The sequence below is a fragment of the Aotus nancymaae genome, unplaced genomic scaffold (assembly GCF_030222135.1).
Source record: "Aotus nancymaae isolate 86718 unplaced genomic scaffold, 86718_ANA_hifiasm-v0.15.2.pri h1tg000001l, whole genome shotgun sequence".
Classification (NCBI taxonomy): Eukaryota; Metazoa; Chordata; class Mammalia; order Primates; family Aotidae; genus Aotus; species Aotus nancymaae.
The window spans coordinates 7,185,280-7,207,853 of NW_026988412.1; the positions used below are offsets into that span (position 1 = coordinate 7,185,280).

General features: G+C 40.9%; 2 protein-coding genes across 3 annotated transcripts in view; one reads left to right on the top strand and one right to left on the bottom strand.

Moving 5' to 3' along the window:
* Nucleotides 1-1,553: 1,553 nt before the first annotated feature.
* Nucleotides 1,554-20,756, bottom strand: POLR3F (RNA polymerase III subunit F). Of its 2 annotated transcripts, XM_012474602.3 has the most exons (10): nt 20,349-20,756; nt 19,366-19,483; nt 14,762-14,829; nt 14,401-14,421; nt 14,204-14,271; nt 11,913-12,025; nt 5,906-6,049; nt 5,579-5,686; nt 4,103-4,294; nt 1,554-2,722 (listed from the first exon to the last, which is right to left on the bottom strand). In XM_012474602.3, exons 1-10 carry the CDS (start codon nt 20,408-20,410, stop codon nt 2,645-2,647), a joined length of 972 nt encoding a protein of 323 aa, XP_012330025.1. In that variant the 5' UTR covers nt 20,411-20,756; the 3' UTR covers nt 1,554-2,644. The 2 variants fall into 2 exon arrangements, with proteins under 2 accessions (XP_012330025.1, XP_012330032.1); XM_012474609.3 differs by lacking the exon at nt 14,401-14,421 and having other exon boundaries at nt 20,349-20,752.
* Nucleotides 20,757-21,522: 766 nt separating this feature from the next.
* DZANK1 (double zinc ribbon and ankyrin repeat domains 1) overlaps nt 21,523-22,574 on the top strand; it is an 88,202-nt gene continuing 87,150 nt past the window's right edge. Inside the window, exon 1 of the mRNA XM_064376366.1 lies at nt 21,523-21,771. The gene's annotated coding sequence lies outside the window, so the exon portion shown is untranslated. The remainder of the gene's footprint in view (nt 21,772-22,574) is intronic.

Here is a 22,574-nt window from a genome sequence, read left to right on the forward strand (position 1 = left end):
ATATATTCATGTTCTATATATTATATAATGTGCATATTAAGCACTCTAAAAGCTGAGATAGCTTCCTGAAATGCATGAAGCTATATATAATATATATATATATATATTTATTTATTTTATAGTCCAGAGGTCATTTTTTTTTTAACACCTATTATGCCATGAATCCATAAGGAAGAGGTTCCAGCAACTCAGACTCCTTCCCATTGGTTCTCACAAAGTGTGCTTTTCAGGGTGGAGCAGGCTGATGCCTCAGTTCAACCCAGATACTTGTTTTTTTGGTTTTTTTTTAGACGGAGTCTCGCTGTCTCCAGGCTGGAGTGCAGTGGCGCAGTCTCGGCTCACTGCAACCTCCGCCTCCCGGGTTCAAGCGATTCTTCTGCCTCAGCCTCCCGAGTAGCTGGAACTACAGGTGCGTGCCACCAGGCCCAGCTGATTTTTGTATTTTTAGTAGAGCCGAGGTTTAACCATGTTAGCCAGGATGGTCTTGATCTCTTGATCTCGTGATCCGCCTGCCTAGGCCTCCCAAAGTGCTGGGATTACAGGCGTGAGCCACTGCGCCCAGTGAACCCAGGTACCTTTCTCTTTGGCTTTTTCTTTTTCTGATCATTTTCCTTCATGCATTTCAGGAAGCCATCTCAGCTCTTAGAGTGCTTAATATGCACATTAATTCTCTTGGCAAGAATCTTGCCCTTGTTTGTTTACAATGCCGACAGCATTTAGACACTTCCAGTTTTGCCATGGTAACACTTGTGGGGCATTCCTTTTTGAACAGTACCCATTCCCTTGACGTCTACAATATCACCTTTCATACAGAGTCGCATATAGGTGGCCAAAGGAACAACTCCATGTTTTCTAAAAGGCCTAGGGAATATATATTGGGTGCCTCTCCTCTATCCCTTTGTGTTGATCATTTTGGTGAATTACTGGAAGATGGCGGTTCTGGCTGAAAGACTATGTATCTATCTTATATATGTATATATATCCAATACTTGAAATTATTTTTGTTACAAAGAGCTAGTGTCATCAAATGCTAATTCTATAGAGCTGGCTACAAAATGTATTGGACAATAATTGGTTACTGAGCTGAATTTTATTTTACTGATACCATTTATCTTAAAATAACTCTTCTGATGTCCACTTAGAACATCTCCAAACCGGTGTTAGAACCCAATCCTCAGTACTAGTGGAGCCTAATTCCTTTCCAGGGTCCCATGTTTTTAGCTTGGATACAGAAACTTCTAAGTGGAGCTACAAAATGAAAATATGAGAGCTGAAATTCTGAAAGCCCTACAGCCAACATCTGTACAACAATACATCAGATAACCTAGTGTTTTCCTATGTGGCTGATGATAGGAACTGAAAGTGCTATTAGAACTGAGGACAATTATAATGGCTTTCTGTGTAGACATCACACCATGATTTTTAGAACAGAATAAGGAAGGGAAATAAATCTAAAACAGAGTAAGAAAAGAAAAATGTTACCCCCTCTCAAAGTGTGAGTGGAGGGCATGGAATAGTTTTAGTTAATGCTATAACAGAATACCGTAGACTGGTTGTTTATCAACAATAGAAATTTATTTCTCACAATTTTGGAGGCTGGGAAGTCCAAGATCAAGGGGCTTACAGATTTGTTTTCCGGTGAGAACCCACTTCCTGGTTCACAGATGGCTGTCTTCTCTCTCTCTCACTGCAGAAGGGGTGATGGAGCTCTCTGGGTCTCTTCTTATACGTGCACTAATCCCATTCATGTGGGCTGTTACTCTCCTGACCTATTACTTCCCAAAGCCCTACCTCCAAATACCATCACACTGAAAATGAGATATCAACATTAGAATTTTGGGGGCACACAAACATTCGTCTACTGCAGACATTAAATAAGAATCTAGGGAAAATTCTAGCAAAGAATACATTTGAGTTACAGAGTGAAACATGAGACTTTAAGAAAGAAGGAACAGTGCAAATATTCTCTTTAGGATGAAAATGATAATATTTATGTACTGAAAATATATCCTTGACAGTAGTCATTGGGTTTGAAGTAAGTATGGTAGCATAACCTAAAAGAATATTTCTGATATAAAAGGAATTAATAATGTGTGGAAAAGGCATGATCTATTCTCCCCTAGTCAAGTCATACCCCAAGTTTGCATAAACTCCTTTGCTATTCCTGCCTTTAACCACTTTTAATTTCTTTTCAATGAAACCACTGAGAAAGTAGAAAACAGAAATGGTGGTAGCGAACCAGATATTAAAAACACTTCCAATGAAGAACTTAATAAATAACTTTTAAAAGGACATTTTTATACTCTAGCCATTATCATAGTACTTGGTAAATATGGGTATGTTGGCATCTTTTTCCTTGACCCCTCAGAAGTCTTGAAAGATGTGGTCCTCCAGAGTTTCAAAGTGTTTTATTTTTTGAAGAATGAATTTCACTACTAACCTTATTTCTTTCATATTCTACTGGCTACTTTACCAATATAAATTTAGTCTTCATAAATAAAAAAATATGTTTTCATAGCTGCAAGTCTATATCCATTATTGTGAAGTTTGCTTTCAAGGAGATTTGATGTTCCATCATGAATTAAATTATCTGCTCCCAAAGTAACTTCATTTGCAAAACGTCAGTAAAGTTCATAGCTCTCTATTAAAATTCGAGCCACTCTGTCATGTAAATACAGTTAGATGGTGAAATCTCACCACCTTCATGGCAGTCATCAAAAACCTTTAAAAAAGAAAAAAATTATATTCAAACTAAAGTTTTAAAATATCTGAGATCCAACCACTTATTTAAAGCAAAATTAAAAAGAAAACTTTCAAATTGAAAGGGATTAGGCCTGTATTTAAGAACATACTATAATAGGGCCTGCTCTTTGTGATCATCAAGTTAGGAGAAGTTAGTAGAGAGGCCTTTTACTGTGGCATTAAGATGACCATGCTCTCCTGTCCACTGGGCAAAAGGCTATCAGCAGGTAACAGAGGAATACAGGAAGGGAGACCTAGACATATGAATGACTTAATTTTGATTAACCAAATGTTTTATGTTTAGCTACCTTTCTGTGAAGGGTACAAAATAGAATTCCTAATATGTTAGCCTTTTGTCTAGGGATTGAAACCAGGGCATAGAGAGCTTAGACATATAGACAGAGTCTGGTATAATGACATAAAACATACACAGGCTCATGACTATAAATGCCATGAAGACTGGGACAGTATCTCTTGCCCTCTATCCTTAGTGCCTAGAGCATAGAGCTGGCACTTATAAAAGCTGAGAATGAATAAAGGAGGAGTGTTGGGACATGCTGCAGGGGAAAGACATAATCTCTGGGTTTGAATCCCGGTTACTTCTAAGTTGTATGCCCCTAGGTCTTCCTAAACCTAAGCTTCCTCACTTTTAACAAGAAATAACACCACTAGCTTCAAGAATGTAAGGAGGATTGATGAGACCACCCATGGAAATCATCAAGGATATCTGGCCCAAGGTAGGTTCTTAAAAAATCTCATTTTCTGCCCTATTAAGGTGAAATGATTAGCCCTCATCAAAAAGTGTCCATTTCAAGGCCAAGAGCAGAAAACGCAAACATCCTTAATGTGGTTATTCCAAGAAAGAATGTAAAGCAGGGGGCCAGGTGTGGTGGTCATGCCTGTAATCCTATCACTTTGGGAGGCTGAGGTGGGCAGATCACCTGAGGTCAGGAGTTCAAGACCAGCCTGGCCAACATGGTGAAACACTGTCTCCACTAAAAATACAAACATGAGCTGGGCATAGTGGCGGATGCCTGTAAACCCAGGTACTTGGGAGACTTGAGGTAGGAGAACTGCTTGAACCCAGGAGGTGGAGGTTGCAGTGAGCCAAGATCATGCCACTGTACTCCAGTCTGGGGGATAGAGGGAGACTCTGTCTCCAAAAAAAAAAAAAAAAAAAGGAACGATGTAAAGCAATGATTTGTTCATTAAAGGTCTATTCAGCAAGGTTTCATGGCAGTTTGAACAGCTCTTGGTCAACTGTTAAGAGTCTGAGAAAACAGGTGTGCTTGCTCTGTTTCTTAATGTGGCACTTGTACCCTGGGGTAGTCAAGTGTAAAGTGAAGCCACTTTAACTCACCGGGCAGAGTCCACAGGGTGCCCGGACCAAACCCGTGGGTGGGATAATTGGATTGACTGCCCTGTACAGTTTCATGTGTCCGTCTACACTGCCAACTGTGCCTTCTTTTGCAGCGATGATTGTCATCTCCACTTTCCCATCATAAATGAGTGTATTCAGGATGGTTTCAATGTCCTCCATGGATAACTCTACCTAAAAAAGGGATACATTAGAAAGGACACAAATAGGACAGGGAGACATCCACTTGGAGGGTGTTAAAAACAGTAAAGGGTTGCCAGGTGTAGTGGCTCATGCCTGTAATCCCAGCACTTTGGGAGGCTGAGGTGGGTAGATCACCTGAGGTCAGGAGTTCGAGACCAGCCTGACCAACATGGCAAAACCCCATCTCTACTAAAAATACAAAAATTAGCTGGGCATGGTGGCAGGCGCTTATAATCCCAGCTACTTGGGAGGCTGAGGCAGAAGAATGCCTTGAACCTGGGAGGCAGAGGTTGCAGGGAGAGGAGATTGCACCATTGCACTCCAGCCTGGGCAACAAGAGCAAAACTCTGTCTCAAATAAATAAACAGTAAAGGGTCACAATTCTGTTGTGAAATGTGACAAACATTATGCTAGGTTGCAGTAATTAAAAGCACAAAGAGGAGGGACAATAGTCCAAGTTAGCACAAACCACTGAAATGCTAGGGACAGAACTCCAAGCTCGTGCTGTGTTTGACACTTTCTGATATCTTTACTTTCTAAGTAAAATCTAGAAGTCTCATAAAAAAGTAGCATTTCTTTAGCAAGTATTTGGTGGAGAATTATAAAATGCTTGAGTAAAAAGGCACTTTAGATATCAAATAGTCCAAGTTCCTAGTTTTTATAAATGAGAAACCTGAGGCCTCGGAAATTAAAATGAGATGTCCAAATGGCCACTTTGATTTCTTCACTGTGAAAGCATTGGTGTCCTTAAAAAAAAAAATTCAAAGGGTACAGTGGCTCATGCCTATAATCCCAGCACTTCGGGAGGCCACTGCAGGAGGATCACCTTGAGTCCAGTACTTCAAAACCAGCCCGGGCAACAAAATGAGACCCTATCTTAAAAGAAAAAAAAAAAAGCATCAGTGTCCTTATGTATTAAGTCTTCAAAACAATCTGCTACTACTTACATCTCTAAGAAAATGCCACATATGCTGAAATGTCCCTGAGAAAGTCAAGAACTTCTCAAAACAGACTTTTGAATTTGGGTGGGAAACATGCTGCCAGGCCTGCATTTTACTGCTCTATGTCCCAGCTCAAGAACAGTTCAGATAATGCCCAATGGCAGTGACTGCCTTTGCCTAAGGTATAGGACAGTATTTTCCCAAAGTGGATTCTGCACAATGTTCATAGCTCTCATCTCAGAAAAACAGTCTGGGTCAAATACACATTTTGGAATACATTATAATTTGTGATGAAGAGTAAGTTTTAAAAAATAAGATGAAATTCAGTTCTGACCTTACTAATTCCCAGTTCACAGATATATTTCCACACTTCATGTGATGAGGCAAATGAACTATTTCTTTGTATCATTGGGTTCTGTTTGCTTTCTCGTGCTGCTTCTGCCTATAAGGATTGAAATATAAGAAATCTAAGCAGGAATACTGATGTTTTCTGAATATAATTTATACTGAGTCAAACCAACAGCAGAACATATTTTGTTTAGTAAAAATTATGAATTTCAGGGTTTTAATTCCTATAAAATATGATAAATAAGATTAAAATCCTTTATGAAAAGCTTTTTAAAAGAAAGTTTGCAGTGATGTTTCCTCAATCATACCTCACCTTGGATTGTAGAAATTTAAAACACTGTTGGTTAAGCACCTCTACAAATTCAGATTCAAAATCCTGGTCACTGTACCAGGCTCCACCAGTCACAGACCGGTCTGGCTGCAGGTTATAGAGCATATACACCTTCTTTTTTGAGGCCTAGGAGAGAACATGCACAGTTCATGTGTTAAGATAACAATTTTCAAAAATGAAAATAAAACACCTGTATTTTGAAACAGTTTAACATTTACAGAATTACTGCAAAGATAGTACAGAGAGCTCCTATATACTCCATGCGGTTTCCCCTATTTTTAACGTCTTGTATTAGTGCGGTACACTCGTCACAATTAATGAACTAATATTGATAAATCATGACTAACTAAAGGCCATTACTAACTAAAAACAGCAAAGGGTTGCCGAGTGTGGCAAATCTGAATCTTTATTAGATTTCATTAGTCCAAATGTCCTTTTTATGCTCCAGGATTCCATTCAGGACATCATACTACATTTAGGTGTCATCTCTCGGGCTTCTTTCAGTTGTGACAATTTCTCAAACACCATATTTCTATGACTATGGACTCATGAGTATTTATTTTATACTTTGAGTTACATCCCAATACTTCACTGTTATTCTCACGTTGGAAGCTTTGGGCATTGAAAGCTTTTCATTTGGTTCCTGTATCCTTTTGATATGCTCCCATCAGTGAGTGAGTGTGTGTGTGTGTGTGTGTGTGTGTGTGTGTGTGTATTTTAGTACCTTTTTTTTTTTTTTGAGACAGGGTCTTGCTCTGTTGGCCAGGCTGGAGTACAGTGGTGCAATCTCAGCTCATTGCAACCTCTACCTCTGGGGTTTGAGCGATTCTCCTTTCTCAGCCTCCCAAGTACCTGGGGTTCCAGGCACATACCATCACACCCAGCTAATTTTTGTAGTTTTAGTAGAGACGGGGTTTCACCATGTTAGCCAGGCTAGTGTTGAACTCCTGACCTCAGGTTATCCGTTTGCCTTGGTCTCCCTAAGTGCTGGGATTACAGTCGTGAGCCACCGTCCCTGCCTATTTTTAGCACTTTCGTACTTTCCAGCACTACAAGATGTCACGAGCATTTTCTATATGTTCATTTTATTGCAGGACAGTATTAGAAACCAAGACTTGGGCACTAGACGTGTTCACTGCCATCGAGATGCCATCAATTCTAGGCCTTCTCAGTCAGGAGCACAAGATTTATATATGCATATTAACCCCTGTATATATACATATCTATACTCAATATTTCTAAATATAACCATCTTTATTATTTATATTAAATTACACAAGAGTCAGTACTGATGTTTTCAAGTCTCATCCATTGCTACATAGATCATTCTAACTTCCCTTGTTTATCTGCAACTGCCCACTCCAACAAGGAGGAACCCAAATTTCACTGGGTTGTTAAATGAAGAATCTGATCCAGGCATGGTGGCCCATGCCTGTAATCCCAGTACCTTGGGAGGCTGAAGTGGGCAGATGTTTGAGTCTAGGATTTCAAGACAGGCCTGGGTAACACGGTAAAACTCTGCCTCTAAAAAAATACAAAAATTAGGCTGGGCGCAGTGGCTCACACCTGTAATCCCAGGCTGAGGTCGGAAGATCACAAGGTCAGGAGTTCAAGACCAGCCTGTCCAACATGGAGAAACCTTGTCTTTACTAAAAATACAAAATTAGCTGAGTATGGTGGCACATGCCTGTAATCCCAGCTACTCGGGAGGCTGAGGCAGGAGAATTGCTTCGAGCCAAGGGGTGGAGGTTGTGATGAGCCAAGATTGTGCCACTGTGCTCCAGCCTGGGCGACACAGCAAGACTCCATCTCAAAAAAAAAAAAAAAAAAAATTAGCTGGGCATGGTGGCATGTGCCTGTAGTCCCAGCTACTTGGGAGGCTATGGTGGGAGGATGGCTTGAGGCCAGGAGGTTGATACTGCAGTGAGCCGTGATCATCCCACTGCACTCCAGCCTGGGTGACAGAGCCTGACCACGTCTCAAAAAAAAAAAAATTGGCTAGACTCTGTCCCTTTTTCCTGGGAAGTAACTTCCACATCTTTGGAATTTCCCAATAGGCCTTGTTATTCATGGTGAATCCCTTAGATCACACCTGGGTTTATGCTAACAAGGTGACTCCTGAAAAGATCCTATAATAGTTTCAGGATAGGAGTTGTCCATGCTGGAAAGACCAACCACATGATTAGAGGGTTGGGGCTTTGGGCCATGTGACATCAGTCCAATCTCTTGGGAGGGGAGAGGAGCTGGAGATTGAATTCACTCACAAGACCAAAGATTCAATTAATCATGCCTGTGTAACAAAACCCTAATAAAAACTTTGGACACCAAAGCTTGGGGAGGCTTCCAAATTTGGTTCTGTCATACAGAATCATTTCACTACCCTAAAAATATTTCTCATGATTCACCTATTCAACTTTTCCTACCATCCCAGCCCTCGCCCTTGATCTTTTTAGTCTGTATAGTTTTGCTTTTTCCAGTATGTCATAGAGTTGGAATTATACAGTATGCAGCCTTTTTGGACTGGCTTCTTTTACTTAGCAATATGCATTTAAGATTTACTCATCTTTTCATGATAGCTTATTTCTTTTTATAACAGAATAATATTCTGGTTTGTTTATCCATTCACCTACTGACACCTTGATTGCTTCCAGTTTTTGATTATGAATAAAGCTGCTATAAATATTCATGTGGTTATGTGGACTTAAGTTTTCAAATCAGTTGGATAAATACCTAAGAGCATTAAGACTCTGTTTAGTTTTGTAAAAAACTACCCAACTTTTGCCTGGTTTGGTGGCTCATGCCTGTAATCCCAGCACTTTGGGAGGCCGAGGTGGGAGGATCACGAGGTCAGGAGATCGAGACCATCCTGGCCAACATGGTGAAACCCCGTCTCTACTAAAAATACAAAAATTAGCTGGGCGTGGTGGTGCACACTTGTAGTCCTAGTTACTTCGGAGGCTGAGGCAGGAGAATCACTTGAACCAGGGAGACGGAAGTTGCAGTGAGCCAAGACTGCACCACTGCACTCCAGCCTGGGCAACACAGGGAGACTCTGTCTCAAAAAAACAAAAACAAAAAAAACCTACCCAACTTTTTTATAAAGGGGCTGTACCATGTTGCATTCTTAGCAATGTATAAGTATTCCTATTGGTCTATATCTTGTCAGCATGTGGTATTACCGATTTTTAGATTTTAGCTATTCTAATAGGTGTGTAGTGGTATCTCACTACACTAAATTGTATTTTAATTTGCAGTTCTCTAATAAAAAATAATGTAAAGCATCTTTTCATATGCTTATCTGCCATCCGTTTATCTTCTTTGGTGAGGTTCAGATCTTTTGCTCATTTTTTTTTTTTCTGAGATGGAGTTTCACTTTTGTTGACCAGGCTGGAGTGCAATGGTGCAATCTTGGCTCATTGCAACCTCTGCCTCCTGGGTTCAAGTGATTCTCCTGCCTCAGCTTTCCAAGTAGCTGGGATAGACATGTGCCACCATGCCAGGCTAGTTTTGCATTTTTAGTAGAGAAAGGGTTTCACCATGTTGGTGAGGCTGGTCTTGAACTCCTGACATCAGGTGATCAACCTGCCTCAGTGTCCCAAAGTGTTGTTTTCTTATTGTTGAATTTTAGGAGTTCTTTGCATATTTTGGAGACAAGTCCTTTATCAAATATGTAATTTGCAAATATCTTCTAGTATGTAACTTGTCTTTTCATTCTCTTAACAGTGTCTTGCAAAGCAGAGGTTTTCAAAAAATTTTGATAAACTCCAACTTAACAACTTTTTCTTTCACAGACTACTGTTAGAGTTGTAGTCCAACAATTCATTAACAAAGCCAAGGTCATGTAGATTTTCTATGTTTTCTTTAAAAAGTTTTAAGTTTTATACTTTATACTTAGATCTAACATTATTTTAACTCTTAAAAAGACACGGAAGTTCACCAACGATGAATGAACGAAAAGTTATATACATCTGTACAATGGAATTTTAACTGGCAATAAGAAGGTGGCCGGGCATGGTGTCTCATGCCTGTAATCCCAGCACTTTGGGAGGCCGAGGCGGGCAGATCACGAGGTCAAGAGATTGAGACCTTCTTGGCCAACATGGTGAAACCCAAAGAAATGAAGTACAATATGGATAAACCTTGAAAACATCATGCTAAGTAAAAGTAGTCATACCCAAAAGACTACATATTCTATTATTCCATTTATAGGAACTGTCCAGAATAGAAAAAATCTATAAAGGCAAAAAATAAATTAGTGGTTGTTAGGGCCTGTGGAAAGAGAGGCTGGGCAACAAATACTAGTGCCCACATTTTGGGGTGATGAAAATGTTCTAAAATTAGGACAGCGGTGATGGTTGCACAACTCTTACAGTAAAAACCAGGGACTATAAATCCAAAGATTTTACACTTTAAAAGGATGAATTCTGGCAGGGCACGGTGGCTCATGCCTGTAATCCCAGCACTTTGGGAGGCCAAGGCGGGTGGATAACGAGGTCAAGAGATCCAGACCATCCTGGTCAACATGGTGAAACCCCGTCTCTACAAAAAAAAAAAATAGCTGGGCATGGTGGCGCGTGCCTGTAATCCCAGCTACTCAGGAGGCTGAGGCAGGAGAATTGCCTGAACCCAGGAGGCGGAGGTTGCGGTGAGCCGAGATCATGCCATTGCACTCCAGCCTGGGTGGAGCGAAACTCCGTCTCCAAAAAAAAAAAAAAAAAAAAGGATGAATTCTGTGGTGTGAATGATAAATTATATTTCAGCAAAGCTGTTATTTAAACATAAAGATGTAGAAGGAAGACTGGCAAAATGAGGCTAGGGTGATGGATACATGGGGATTCATTATATTATTTTTTCTACCTTTGTATATATTTGAAATTAGCCATTAAACAATGTAGAAGGGAAATGCTGTTCTAAATGAGAGAAGTGGTAAGGCATAAATATCACTTGATAAAGAAAATAATTAATGAGCATCTAATTCTTATAATTGATGTTATAATTCTTATAATTCTTGTTTTATTCAAAAGTAAAAACTTGAAGCAACATATCTAAGTGGTATTTGAGGAAAGGTCTACTTAATGCCACAGACTTAACAGCTTTGAAATGATAAAATTTGAATTATAGCTTTAATCCTTTTTTCTTTCATTACTCAGTCTTGCTCTTGTCTGCCAGGATGGAGTGCAGTGGTGCGATCTCAGCTCACTGCACTTGCCTCTGGGGTTCAAGCGATTCTCTTGCCTCAGCCTTCCGAGTAGCTGGAATTACAGGCGCCTGCCACCACACCTGGCTAATTTTTGTATTTTTAGTAGAGACGGGGTTTCACCATGTTGGCCAGGCTGGTCTTGAACTCCTGACCTCAGGGAATCTGCCTCCCTCAGCCTCCCAAAATGCTGGGATTACAGGCATGAGCCACCGTGCTCAGCCTATAGCTTTAATTCTTGTGAAATGTGTACTGAAGCAGACTTTATTCTAGGGTAACCTCAATTCCTCTGATGTGTACATCAGTGAGGTCAGGGGCAGATGTCCCTCAGGAAGCCAGCTCTGGAACAGAGGTGGGGCAGGATGAGCAGGAGGAAAAACACACGTGTACTGGAAGAGAAACTCCACCAAGGCAGGGATCTTTCTATGACTTCTTCATTAATGTATCCCAAGCACTCAGAACAGTGCCTAGCACACAGCAAACACTTTGTTAAATGAGAAAGCTAATATGTCAGGATAAAGTAAATTATCTTACACATGACAAAATCTGGGAAAAATGTTCACAGTTCCAAAGATTCTTCACTGAAGACAGTAAAATAGTTTTAGATTTTTGAGTGGGTGAGAAATCAAGAACTGTGTAGGGACAAGTCTAAGCAGTATCTCCAAACCACTTTAATCCAGACTTAAATTTTTAAGTCTTTTTTGACCAGCTGTTCTAAATCATGACATAACTTCAAGAATAAAAACTTGAAGCAACATATGTAAGTGGATATTTGAGGAAAGGATTACTCACTGCTACAGACTTAACAGCTTTGATAAGCTTTTTACTTTCCAAATTCTTCAGAATTTTGTTGATTTCTGTTAATGGCAAGTTACTTTTATAGCGGATATCTCTGCTCCATATTCCTATGAGAAAGTAAAGTAAAATAAGTTGAACTATAGTTTTCATGGATTTTTCTTTTTTTTTTTAAGAGACAGGGTCTTGCTCTGTTGCCCAGGCTGGAGCGCAGTGGCTATTCACAGGCACAATCCCACTATTGATCAACAGGGAGTTTTTTTGACCTGCTCCATTTCCAACCTCAGCCAGTTCACCCCTCCTTAGGCAACCTGGTGGTCCCCTACTCCTGGGAGGTCACCATATTGATGCTGAACTTAGTGCGGACACCCGATCGGCATAGCACACTACAGCCCAGAACTCCTGAGCTCAAGCAATCCTCTCATCTCAGCCTCCCAGGAGCTGGGACTACAGGTATGTGCCACTGTGCCCAGTGGTTTTCATGGATTTTTAATTTTATTCCTCTTAACTTCTACCTCATTCCAAAGCTAGCAGTATAAAGCTAGCAGTAAAAATGAAATGACTTAGAGGTAAGAACCTTGGCTAAAGTAGCAAAAATATGCTAAACGATAAATAAGTCTAATGCTTTGTAAGACTACTTATTATAATGATTTATAATTTCTAACTAGAAATTTCTTGGAATCCCAGTGTGGCACATTTTTTAAAAATTTATGAAAAGGGCTGGGCACAGTGGCTTATGCCTGTAATAGCAGCACTTTAAGAGGTTGAGGCAGGTGGATCACCTGGGAGTTCAAGACCAGCCTGGCTAACATGATGAAACCTCATCTCTACTAAAAATACAAAAAAAATTAGCCCAGCCTGGTTGTATGCACCTGTAGTCCCAGCTACTCGGGAGGCTGAGGCATGAGAATTGTTTGAATCTGGGAGGGAAAGGTTGCAGTGAGCTGAGATCAAGCCATTGCACTCCAGCCTGGGTAACAGAGCAAGACTCTGCCTCAAAAAAAAAAAAAAAAAAAAAGAAAAAGAAAAGGACATTTTTGAAATGGAAGGAAAAATCATGGCTGCAACTGAATTAACTTATATCATTGCCTTCCATCATCTTCTGTACCCTAATCTGTGTTTTCTGATATTTTCGTTTTAGATTGTAAATGTGAAAAACAAATTTGGGTCAAGGTCAACTACCATCTTCAACTAGGACAAAAACACTCTTTAGATGAGTGTCTGCATGCATGTAATCCATTATTTATACAACATTGTATTTGTGAGAGGGAAAAGGAAGTCTAGGGTTCTCATGGCTGCTAAAAGCCCTGTATGAGAAGCAATTATTTCTTTTTCAAATAAGTGGCGTTTTGTTTTTGTTTTTTTTGTAGAGACAGGGTCTCACTGTGTTACCCCAGCTCGTCTCAAACTACTGAGCTCAGGCAATCCGCCCGCCTCAGCCTCCCAAAGTGCTAGGATTACAGGCATGAGTCACTACACCTGGCCCGGAAATAAGTGTTATGTATGGAAAGGGAATGTATGTAAATATTTTGCTTTATTTTCTTCCCAGTGTAGCGGCCTAATGAGATAGGAAGATTTAAAAAATATGCAGAATGGCTTTCTCATAGAACTATTTTAAAAAATGTTGAAAAATTTACATCTTAGTAAATATAAGAATTAGTTATATAATTTCCGATTATATCACAATTTTTCAAGCTAATATCAATGAATCAAATAGATCCTATTATTATATCCTAAATTATTATATACTAATATCCTAAATTACAATAATTTAGGATTGCAATCCAGATACAGTCCTTCAAGTGGGTAGAAGGGGAACTGTAGCTGCTGAGGGACATCTGTTAAGACATTGCTATACCACACCAGCTTTCCTTTTGGTCCTTGTAAAAACGAGAGGTGTCAGCATCCAGTTTATAGAGAAGATGAAGAAACTGAAGCTCACAAAGTTTAAGTAACTTGTCCATGGTCATATAGCTATAATGTAAGGATTTCTTTTTAAAAAACTTAAGTTTTATCTATTTTGAATAGATAAAACATTCATGTGACTCAGAATTCAGAAGTCTTTTTCCATCTCTGGCCACACCCCTCTAGTTCTTGTCTCTTTCAAGGCAACAGTGGCCTTACTCTTGGGTGTCCTTCAAGCACATGCATGTTATATTTGTATGTTCTATTCCCTTCCTCAACATACTCTGTTCACCGAGCTCTACCCCGGGAAGCTGAGATCTGGGTCCCTATATCTAGTTCCAAAAACAATGTTTTTTTTTCTGCCTCATCCTTCACATGCTTACCTTTATTTCCTGCATCCTCTATGATTTGATATACTAGTTTTTCTTGGTTATCTGATCCCTTCATTTTACTGCAGGGGAATAAAGTAAAATTAATAAGGTACAGACTATAGGATAATCTAATAATCTACATCACTACTTAAACAAAATTAGCAGACAGGGTCACCACAGTGACATATTTACCAAAAGAAGAGGCTTACCTTAAAAAGAATGAGACAGAGCTGTGTGTACCAACATGTAAAGATGTCCAAGATACAGTAAGTGAAAAAAACAAGTTGCAAAACAGAATGGATAGCATGATTCCATTTTTGTTTAAAAAAAAAAGAAAGATTATATATAAATATATAATCATCTATGTGTATTTTATTATAGTTAGAAGAAAGGCTATATACTAAATTATCAAAAGCAGTTACCTCTGGGAAATATATACCTCTGGGAATATATCAATAGGTGGCATACACAGGACAGGTTTATGTAATTTTGTATTAGCTTTATTCTCAAAACATGCATTACTTTTGCAATAATAAAAATTTTCTTAAAATTAGAAAAACAGGTACTTACCCAGCATTCTGAGAGTCCTTTATTCTATATAAAAGGCCTGTATTACTCCTTAAGAGATCCAACTGACCCTAGTTTTTAAGACAGTAGAAAACAGGAGTCAATTATTTTGGAGATATGTTCAATCAAATGACAAATGTTGATGCATTCTTTAACATTCTTAATTTTTCAAAACCTGCTCTTTAATCTCAAAATTTTTCAAAATATTAATACTAACAATTTCCTGTATGCTAGATCTTGGCTTGGTTATATGATCAATGCATAAAGAATTTTTAAAATGCAGCCTAAGAATAAAAATCTATATTCAAAATCAAATAAGTCCAAATTACATATATAAAATAAACATAATAAAAATATAATTTATAGAAATAAAAAGTTGAAATAAAGGCTAAATAGGCATATTCTGTTGCAGAGTGAAAAATAAAATTTATAAAGTTAATGGCTGGGCATGGTGGCTCACACCTGTAATCCCAGCACTTTGGGAGGCTGAGGTGGGTGGATCATTTGAGGTCAGGACTTCGAGACCAGCCTGGCTAACCCGGTGAAACCCCGTCTCTACTAAAAATACAAAAAGTAGCCAGGTGCAGTGGAACGTGCCTATAATCCCAGCTACTTGGCGGGCTGAGCTGTGGTCGCACCACTGCACTCCAACCTGGGTGACAGGGCGAGACTCTTATCTTGAAAAAACAAAAAACAAAACGAAAAAGGTTAATAGTGACATTTACTGATATCAGCCAATGAATAAAAGGACTAGAGTAGTATTTTTTTATATAGCAAATCAAAAGTAAAATAATATCTGTCATGCTCCTGAATTTCCTTGGGTTTGAACTTAAGAGAACCCAGAAAGTTACACCATTAGGCTCTGGAAGTTCTAGAAAACTATAGTTGAGAGGGACAACCATTCCCCTGCTTTATTTATTTATTTAGAGACTGTCTCGCTCTGTCGACCAGGCTGGTATGCCATGGTGCGATCTTGGCTCACTGCAACCTCTGCCTCTTGTGTTCATGCGATTCTCGTGCCTCAGCCTCCCACGTAGCTGGGATTAAAGGTGTGTGCCACCACGCTAGGCTGATTTTTGTATTTTAGTAGAGACAGGGTTACGCCATGTTGGCCAGGCTGGTCTCAAACTCCTGGCCTCAACAGATCAGCCCGCCTCAGCCTCCCAAAGTGCTAGGATTACTGGCAAAAGCCACCGTGCCCAGCCCATTCCCTTGTTTTAAAACAGACACTCATGACTTGGAAATGGATTTACATACTGAACGAACAGTGACACACTCCTTGTGTTCCCTGACCCCACAAAGTGGCAACTAGGACAACAAGGCCCAATCCAGAGGCTCTATTTGGTCATTTATCCAGCTTATGAATATTTGCTGAATATTTGTAGTATACCAGCTGTTATAATAGGTATTTGGGGGAACATCACAGATTCTAAAAGGGAAGCACACAGCTGACTTCAAGATAGAGGCATTAAGATAGAGGTAAGTAAAGCCACCCTGAACTCCCAGGTTGGGTGCTCGGAAAACAGGCTGTGGTACAACCTGGCGGGGTTCAGTGACTTCCTGCAGACAATGGCAGAGCTGAGTCCTAAAAAAATAACAAGGAGTTTGTCATCGTGAAGAATAAGAAGAGCCTTCTAAGCAGGGGAACAACATGAGTCCCGAGGCGTGAAACAGCATGATGCAGCAGGAAACTAAAAACAATCTGCTTCTCCTGAAACCTAACTTCTGAGGTAGAGTGGTGGAGATGAGGCTGGTGAGGAACGCAGGGACTCAGTGTCATAAACCCAGGAGTGTGAACTTGAATCTCCAGTATAAACAAATTGTAGGTGGTACAGTGCCATGGTCAGACCTGCATTAAAGACAGATCAGGGGCCAGGTGCAGTGGCTCATGTCTGTAATCCCAAATCAGGCTGGCGTCTCTGAGACAGATGGAGTCATGGAAGCCAGGTAAGATGCTACTCTAACTGTCCAGGTAAAAGCCATGAGCCTGAACATGATGCAGTACCAGGAATAGAAATGAAGGGGGTGTGGAGAGCAAGTTTAAGAACTGTTTTTAGAGCTAAAATCAGAAACACTTCATGATTACTAATCACTCTCTTTCTTAATATCCTTTGATAGCTCTACTACTACCTACATACAGCCTATAGCCATAGCACTCACAGTGGGTTGGTGGTGGCAGAGGTGGTAAAACAGAGGTGCTGAAGATGATTTTCAGTCATAAGGAAAAAGCTGAGAGGACGCTCAGAAGAAAAAAAGAAATTTTTCCACTGCCACAACCTCCAGAAACCTCTTCCTCTATCCTTCCTAGAGCTGAAGACCTTTACCACAATTAAATAATGAAATAACTAAAAGTCAGCAACATTCCTTTGTTCATGGGCTAGAACAGCAGTCAGCAATCTGCTCCACAGCTTTTTTTTTGAGATGGAGTTTCGCTCTTGTTGCCCAGGCTGGATGCAATGGCGCAATTTTGGCTCACCACAACATCTGCCTCCTGGGTTCAAGAGATTCTCTTGCCTCAGCCTCCCAAGTAGCTGGGATTACAGTCATGTGCCACCATACCCAGCTAATTTTTGTATTTTTAGTAGAGATAGGGTTTCACCATGTTGGTTAGGCTGGTCTCAAACTCCTGACCTCGTGATGTGCATGCCTCGGCCTCTCAAGGTACTGGGATTACAGGCGTGAGCCACTATGCCCGGCCACAACTTTCCTAAAGATCAGAAGACATGGGTGAGAAAAGACAACTAACTGTCCTAGTTTGGTGAGGTTCAGATTGTTTGCTTTTTTTTTTTTTTTAAAAGATGGAGTCTCGCTCTGTTGTCCAGGCTAGAGTGGCAGTGGTGCGATCTGAGCTCACTGCAACCTCCACTTCCTGGGTTCAAGCAATTCTTCTGTCTCAGCCTCCTGAATAGCTGGGATTAAAGGTGTGCACCACCATGCCAGGATAATTTTTTGTATTTTTAGTAGAGACAGGGTTTCACCATGTTGGCCAGGCTGGTCTCGAACTCCTGACCTCGTGATCTGCCCGCCTCAGCCTCCCAGCTCATTACAGGCATGAGTCACAGTGCCCAGCCCACAGCTTGTTTTTATAAAGTTTTGTTGGGACCTGGCTATAGCCATTTGTTTATGTATCATCGACCATGGCTACTTCTTGCTAAAATGATAGTAGTTGTGACAGAAACCATATGGCTCACAAAGCCTAAAACATATACTCTCTGGCACTTTGTAGAAAAAGTTTGGCAACCCTTGAGCTAGAAAACTGATAGGAAAGGTTTAAGAAAAGATTCACCTGACCCCAAATCTCCACATCCAGAGCCCTTGGAAATCCAACAAGCCTAGCAGACTTAAAAAACAAATCAGTCTTTCTGAGGAGAAATTCATGAACTAAAAAGAAAAAAACAAAAACAAAAAAAACACACACACACAAAAAATCAGTCATTCAGATGAGGCCTTGGCATGTAACTCTTTAACCTAATTGCTACTGAAGCCAAACTGAAATGCTCTCAGGAAAAGGATGTTTTGATGATGAAGTAAGGAGAGATTTAGAGCATGGGGTCCCACTAGGTGGGTTTTTAGACAGTCTTGTTTGTTTGTTTCTGGACAGTTGGAGAATGGCTTTACTGATAAATTCCACTGTAATGCCACTGGGGGCTAAGGCTGCACTTCCTCCCCAGGGCCCAGCATTCTTCATTCAACTGGACTCATTCTTGCTTCATGAAATGCTCAGAGTGACAATGTGGAGAATGAAACCCTCATCACTCGGCTCTGCGACAACTCAGAAAAATCGGGGGCAGGTGGTGGGTGGAGGGGATGGTATATTTCATAGGAAATGGCCCAACACTAGCAGTAGAAAGCAAACAGAAGGTGAGAACAGACTACACCTATGTACGGCAGTGGCAATTAATAAATACAACAGTCATAAGATAATACATTTACTTCATTTGTCTTATAATGCATAATTATTTCTTCTTTTTTCAATTCAGGCAGTTTGAGCTGTTTCCTGGCTTAGAGTCTTATCAATCAAACCTAACACACTTTCTCGTTTTATGACTGCTGTATTAGGGTTCTCCAGAGAAACAGAACCAATAGGATACATCTCTCTCTTGAAAGAGTCAGTATAAGGTATTTGCTCTGTGATTATGGAGGCTGAGGAATCCCATTATTTGCCCTTTGCAAACTGGAGACCCAGGAAAGTTGGTGTTGGAGATCAAAGGCCTGAGAGCAGCGAGCTGATGGTGTAGATGCCAGTCCGAGTCTGAAGGTCTGAGAACCAGGAGTGCTGAGGGCATGAGATCCATAGCCCAGCTCAAGATAGAATTCAAAGAGTGAATTCAATCTTCCTCTGCCACTTTGTTCTATTTAGGCCCTGAATGGATTGGATGATGCTCATCCACAATGGACCCACATCTACTTTACTCAGTTCACCAATTCAAAATGCTAATCTCTTCCAGAAACACCCTCACAGACACTCCAATAAAATGTTTAACTAGGTATCTAGGAATCCTGTATCTTAGCCAAGTTGACATGAAATTAACAATCACAACTACATAATAAAAACCAATGATAATCAGCATATCAGTAATTATGAAAATTACTTAGATTCACCTTACCATAGACAACAACCTATTGATAGCTACTGCTCGCTGCTGGGCTTCTATATGAGGCATTTCATTCTGAATTACTTGGTCTGTGATTCCATGAGGGAACTGGTGACATAATTCTATAATCCTAGAAACAAAGGTATTAATGTTACTCTTCATGGTTACCTCTTCAAGAGGTAGTGGGGTACATACAAGCAGAATAGTTTGAAATTGTGCCTTTTTCACAATTGGCAGACAATCTGGGTTTCTGTGATGGTTTTGGATTAAAGCATGTTAGAAATTGAAGATTATTTCTAAATACATGTTTACAGTATTATTGTTATTTAAGAATAATATTTCTTTTCCTCACTAATATGAACTTTACATCAGAGCAAAAATCTAATGAAATCACAGGAAACATATTAAAGCTGAGACTTCAATTTTCTCATATAATAAGCATGACAAAGTTAAGCCATAAACCTGCAAGCAGGAAGCAAATGCAGATGTTTCTGGTGGGAAGCCAAAATTTGTTATGACAATTCACCATAATGGGGGCCTGTTTTTGGAATCATACCTACCAAACAAAAATAAGTCAATGTTTTCACCTAGTCAACAGGATCAACAAACGTATTATTATTAACAGTTTGAGAAAGTTGGGTCTTTCAAAACTACGTGAGAATCGAAGAGTGGTAGTGTCTCGGTAAAGAATATAAAAGTGGCAGAGGCTTTGGGTACCCTAAAAGTCTTGAGTTCAATACAGCACTGAAAACACCTGGCTTAATGTTACTTCGTAATCACCAACTGCGCCCTAACTCTGCCTAAACGTTTTGTCATAGACGTTCCCTTACTGACAAGAGCGATCCTGGATCAGAACATGCATTCAAAAGTGTTCTGCGGGGAAGGAAAGCTGAGGGTCTCCTCTCAAAGCACTGATTACGTCAAAGTTGGAAGGAAGAGCATCATCACAACTTCCCAAAAAGCGAGAGTCCCAAGCCGGAGCTTCCCTGGTTTACCTGTTTTCTATTTCGACCGGATCCGCGTCGGGCGGCTGCACTTTCACCTTCACCTCCGCCATGAGGGCGCAGTTCCTGACGCCTGCGGGGAAAGACGCACCGAGCAACCAGCTAACAAGCCGGGGAACCCGGGGAATCAGTAGAGGAAAGCGCTCGGCTGAGGGCGAGGGGCCTTCTTCCTCGTGTCGCAGCCGGTCTTTCCTTGCCTTTCGGTGGGAGGTGGCCAAGCCGCGCCTGCTCCTGCCTACTTACAGGCGCCGCTACAGCTTCTTATTCTTGTTTTCCAGAATGTCAATGCCCATAGGACGCACAAGTCTGGTTCCTTCATTCTGAGTTGGGAAGCCAACTTTTAGCACTTTGCAACTCTGTGAAGGAATATTCTTAGATGCCTATTGGAAAGCTCTGGGAAAGGAGCTCCAGGCGGGTACCAGTCTCCCTGCGGCGAGGCAGGGGCGGGGCTAGTTGCTAAGAAGCTGCGTTTCCGCTAATCATTTGCCCTGCTCCCAGTGGGCGGGGCGCGGCTCGCAGCGTCTGTGGTAACCCGGGCGGCGGCTAAGGAGCAGGCAAAAGGTGTGAGAGGCCGGCGACCGGGTTGGGGGCGGTAGAGATGCATTAGGGGTCTCGATCGGTTAGAGGAAGAGGAGGGCGGTTAGAGGAGGAGAAGAGTTTCCCTTACTCCAGCGGAAAGGATGTAGGTGTCCTTGGCAGCCCGTGATGGGCGGGGACGACCAAACGGGGTTCCAGATCCGGGTTGCAAGGCGGGGCGATCCACATTGGGAGAATTGAGGGGTCTGGGAATCCCGTTGACTGCACACTGCCATTGGGCCTGATGGATTCGCCCTTTTCTTGATTCCCTTCTCATGGGGTCCCCGGCCACCCCAACTTCCTAAGGGCAGCTGCTTAGTTGACGCTCGCGAATTACTCCCTCTCCTACATATTTTTATTTAGAATTAATTTTTCAACTTTTTTATTTTATCTGCCTTTCACTTGAATGGAAATGCGACTATGGGCAAGTCTCAAGTCAGCCACACTCCTGTAGGAGCTATTGCGGTGCTGTCAGTATCTGTAGTTTATATTCTTGGCCCTTGATCCGAAACTATCCAACAAGACATTAAGTTCATCCCTTAAATTTAGTTATCCCGCTTTCGAGAATACAGTCTGTGACAAAGCTCAAACTGCAGAGATGTTCAGATCAGCATTACTATAACGGCAACAGTCAAAACTAAAAAGAAACTAGAAATAGCCTAAATGCTCAGCCACAAATGGGTAAATAAATACATGGAAAACTGTAAAGAATACAGGGAGAATGCAAGAAGTAGACTATAAAAATGGAATGAATATGTATATTAGAACAGTAAAATCTATGGATTCTTAATGAAATTTGAAAAGGCAATACAGAGATGTAAATGGTTGCTGTGTTAAGGTGAGCATTTTTCCCCCTGAAACTGTGCATTAAACATATGACAACCTTCCTCCCTACCCTCATCTCCAAAAAGACCAGTAAGGCTTTCATACTGATAGTTAATTATAAATACCAGGATTTATAAATACAGTAGATGGAATGGGAGGCTTGTGTTTGTTGGTCACTGTTTTTTTTTTGTTTTTTTTTTTTTTTTTTGAGACGGAGTTTCGCTCTTGATACCCAGGCTGGAGCGCAATGGCGCGATCTCGGCTCACCGCAATCTCCGCCTCCTGGGTTCAGGCAATTCTCCTGCCTCAGCCTCCTGAGTAGCTGGGATTACAGGCACGCGCCACCGTGCCCAGCTAATTTTTTGTATTAGTAGAGACGGGGTTTCACCATGTTGACCAAGATGGTCTCGATCTCTTGACCTCGTGATCCACCCGCCTCGGCCTCCCAAAGTGCTGGGATTACAGGCTTGAGCCACCGCGCCCGGCCCGTTGGTCACTGTTTTATCTTCTTGCAAACTTCCTTTTCATTGAGAAGTAGTACTCTGCAGTCCTTCTAAAGTGTCTTTGCAGCTTTCAAATTCTAGAACTGCTATGGTGACAATGGCAAGGCTATGAACCTAGAGCTTTCCCAAAAAAGTTAGTTCTAACTAACATTTTGTGGTACACACAGAGTTACTTCTGTTCCCCTTTTATGATGACTTGCCCTGAAACCAAGAGAGGTGACACACACCAGAGGCAGGAAAAGGCGATAATGATTTAGAGGGAACTCAAGTCAGAGAATTAGTGATAGTCTCTCTTTTGCCTTACTCATTTAAT

Coding starts and splice junctions, on each gene's coding strand:
- POLR3F (XM_012474602.3), bottom strand. CDS start 20,410: ATGGCGGAGGTGAAGGTGAAAGTGCAGCCGCCCGACGCGGATCCGGTC. Junction 14,422..14,761: donor AAGGACTCTCAGAATGCTGG/GTAAGTACCTGT, acceptor TGGTACACACAG/CTCTGTCTCATTCTTTTTAA. Junction 5,687..5,905: donor TTAAATTTCTACAATCCAAG/GTGAGGTATGAT, acceptor CAATCCTTATAG/GCAGAAGCAGCACGAGAAAG.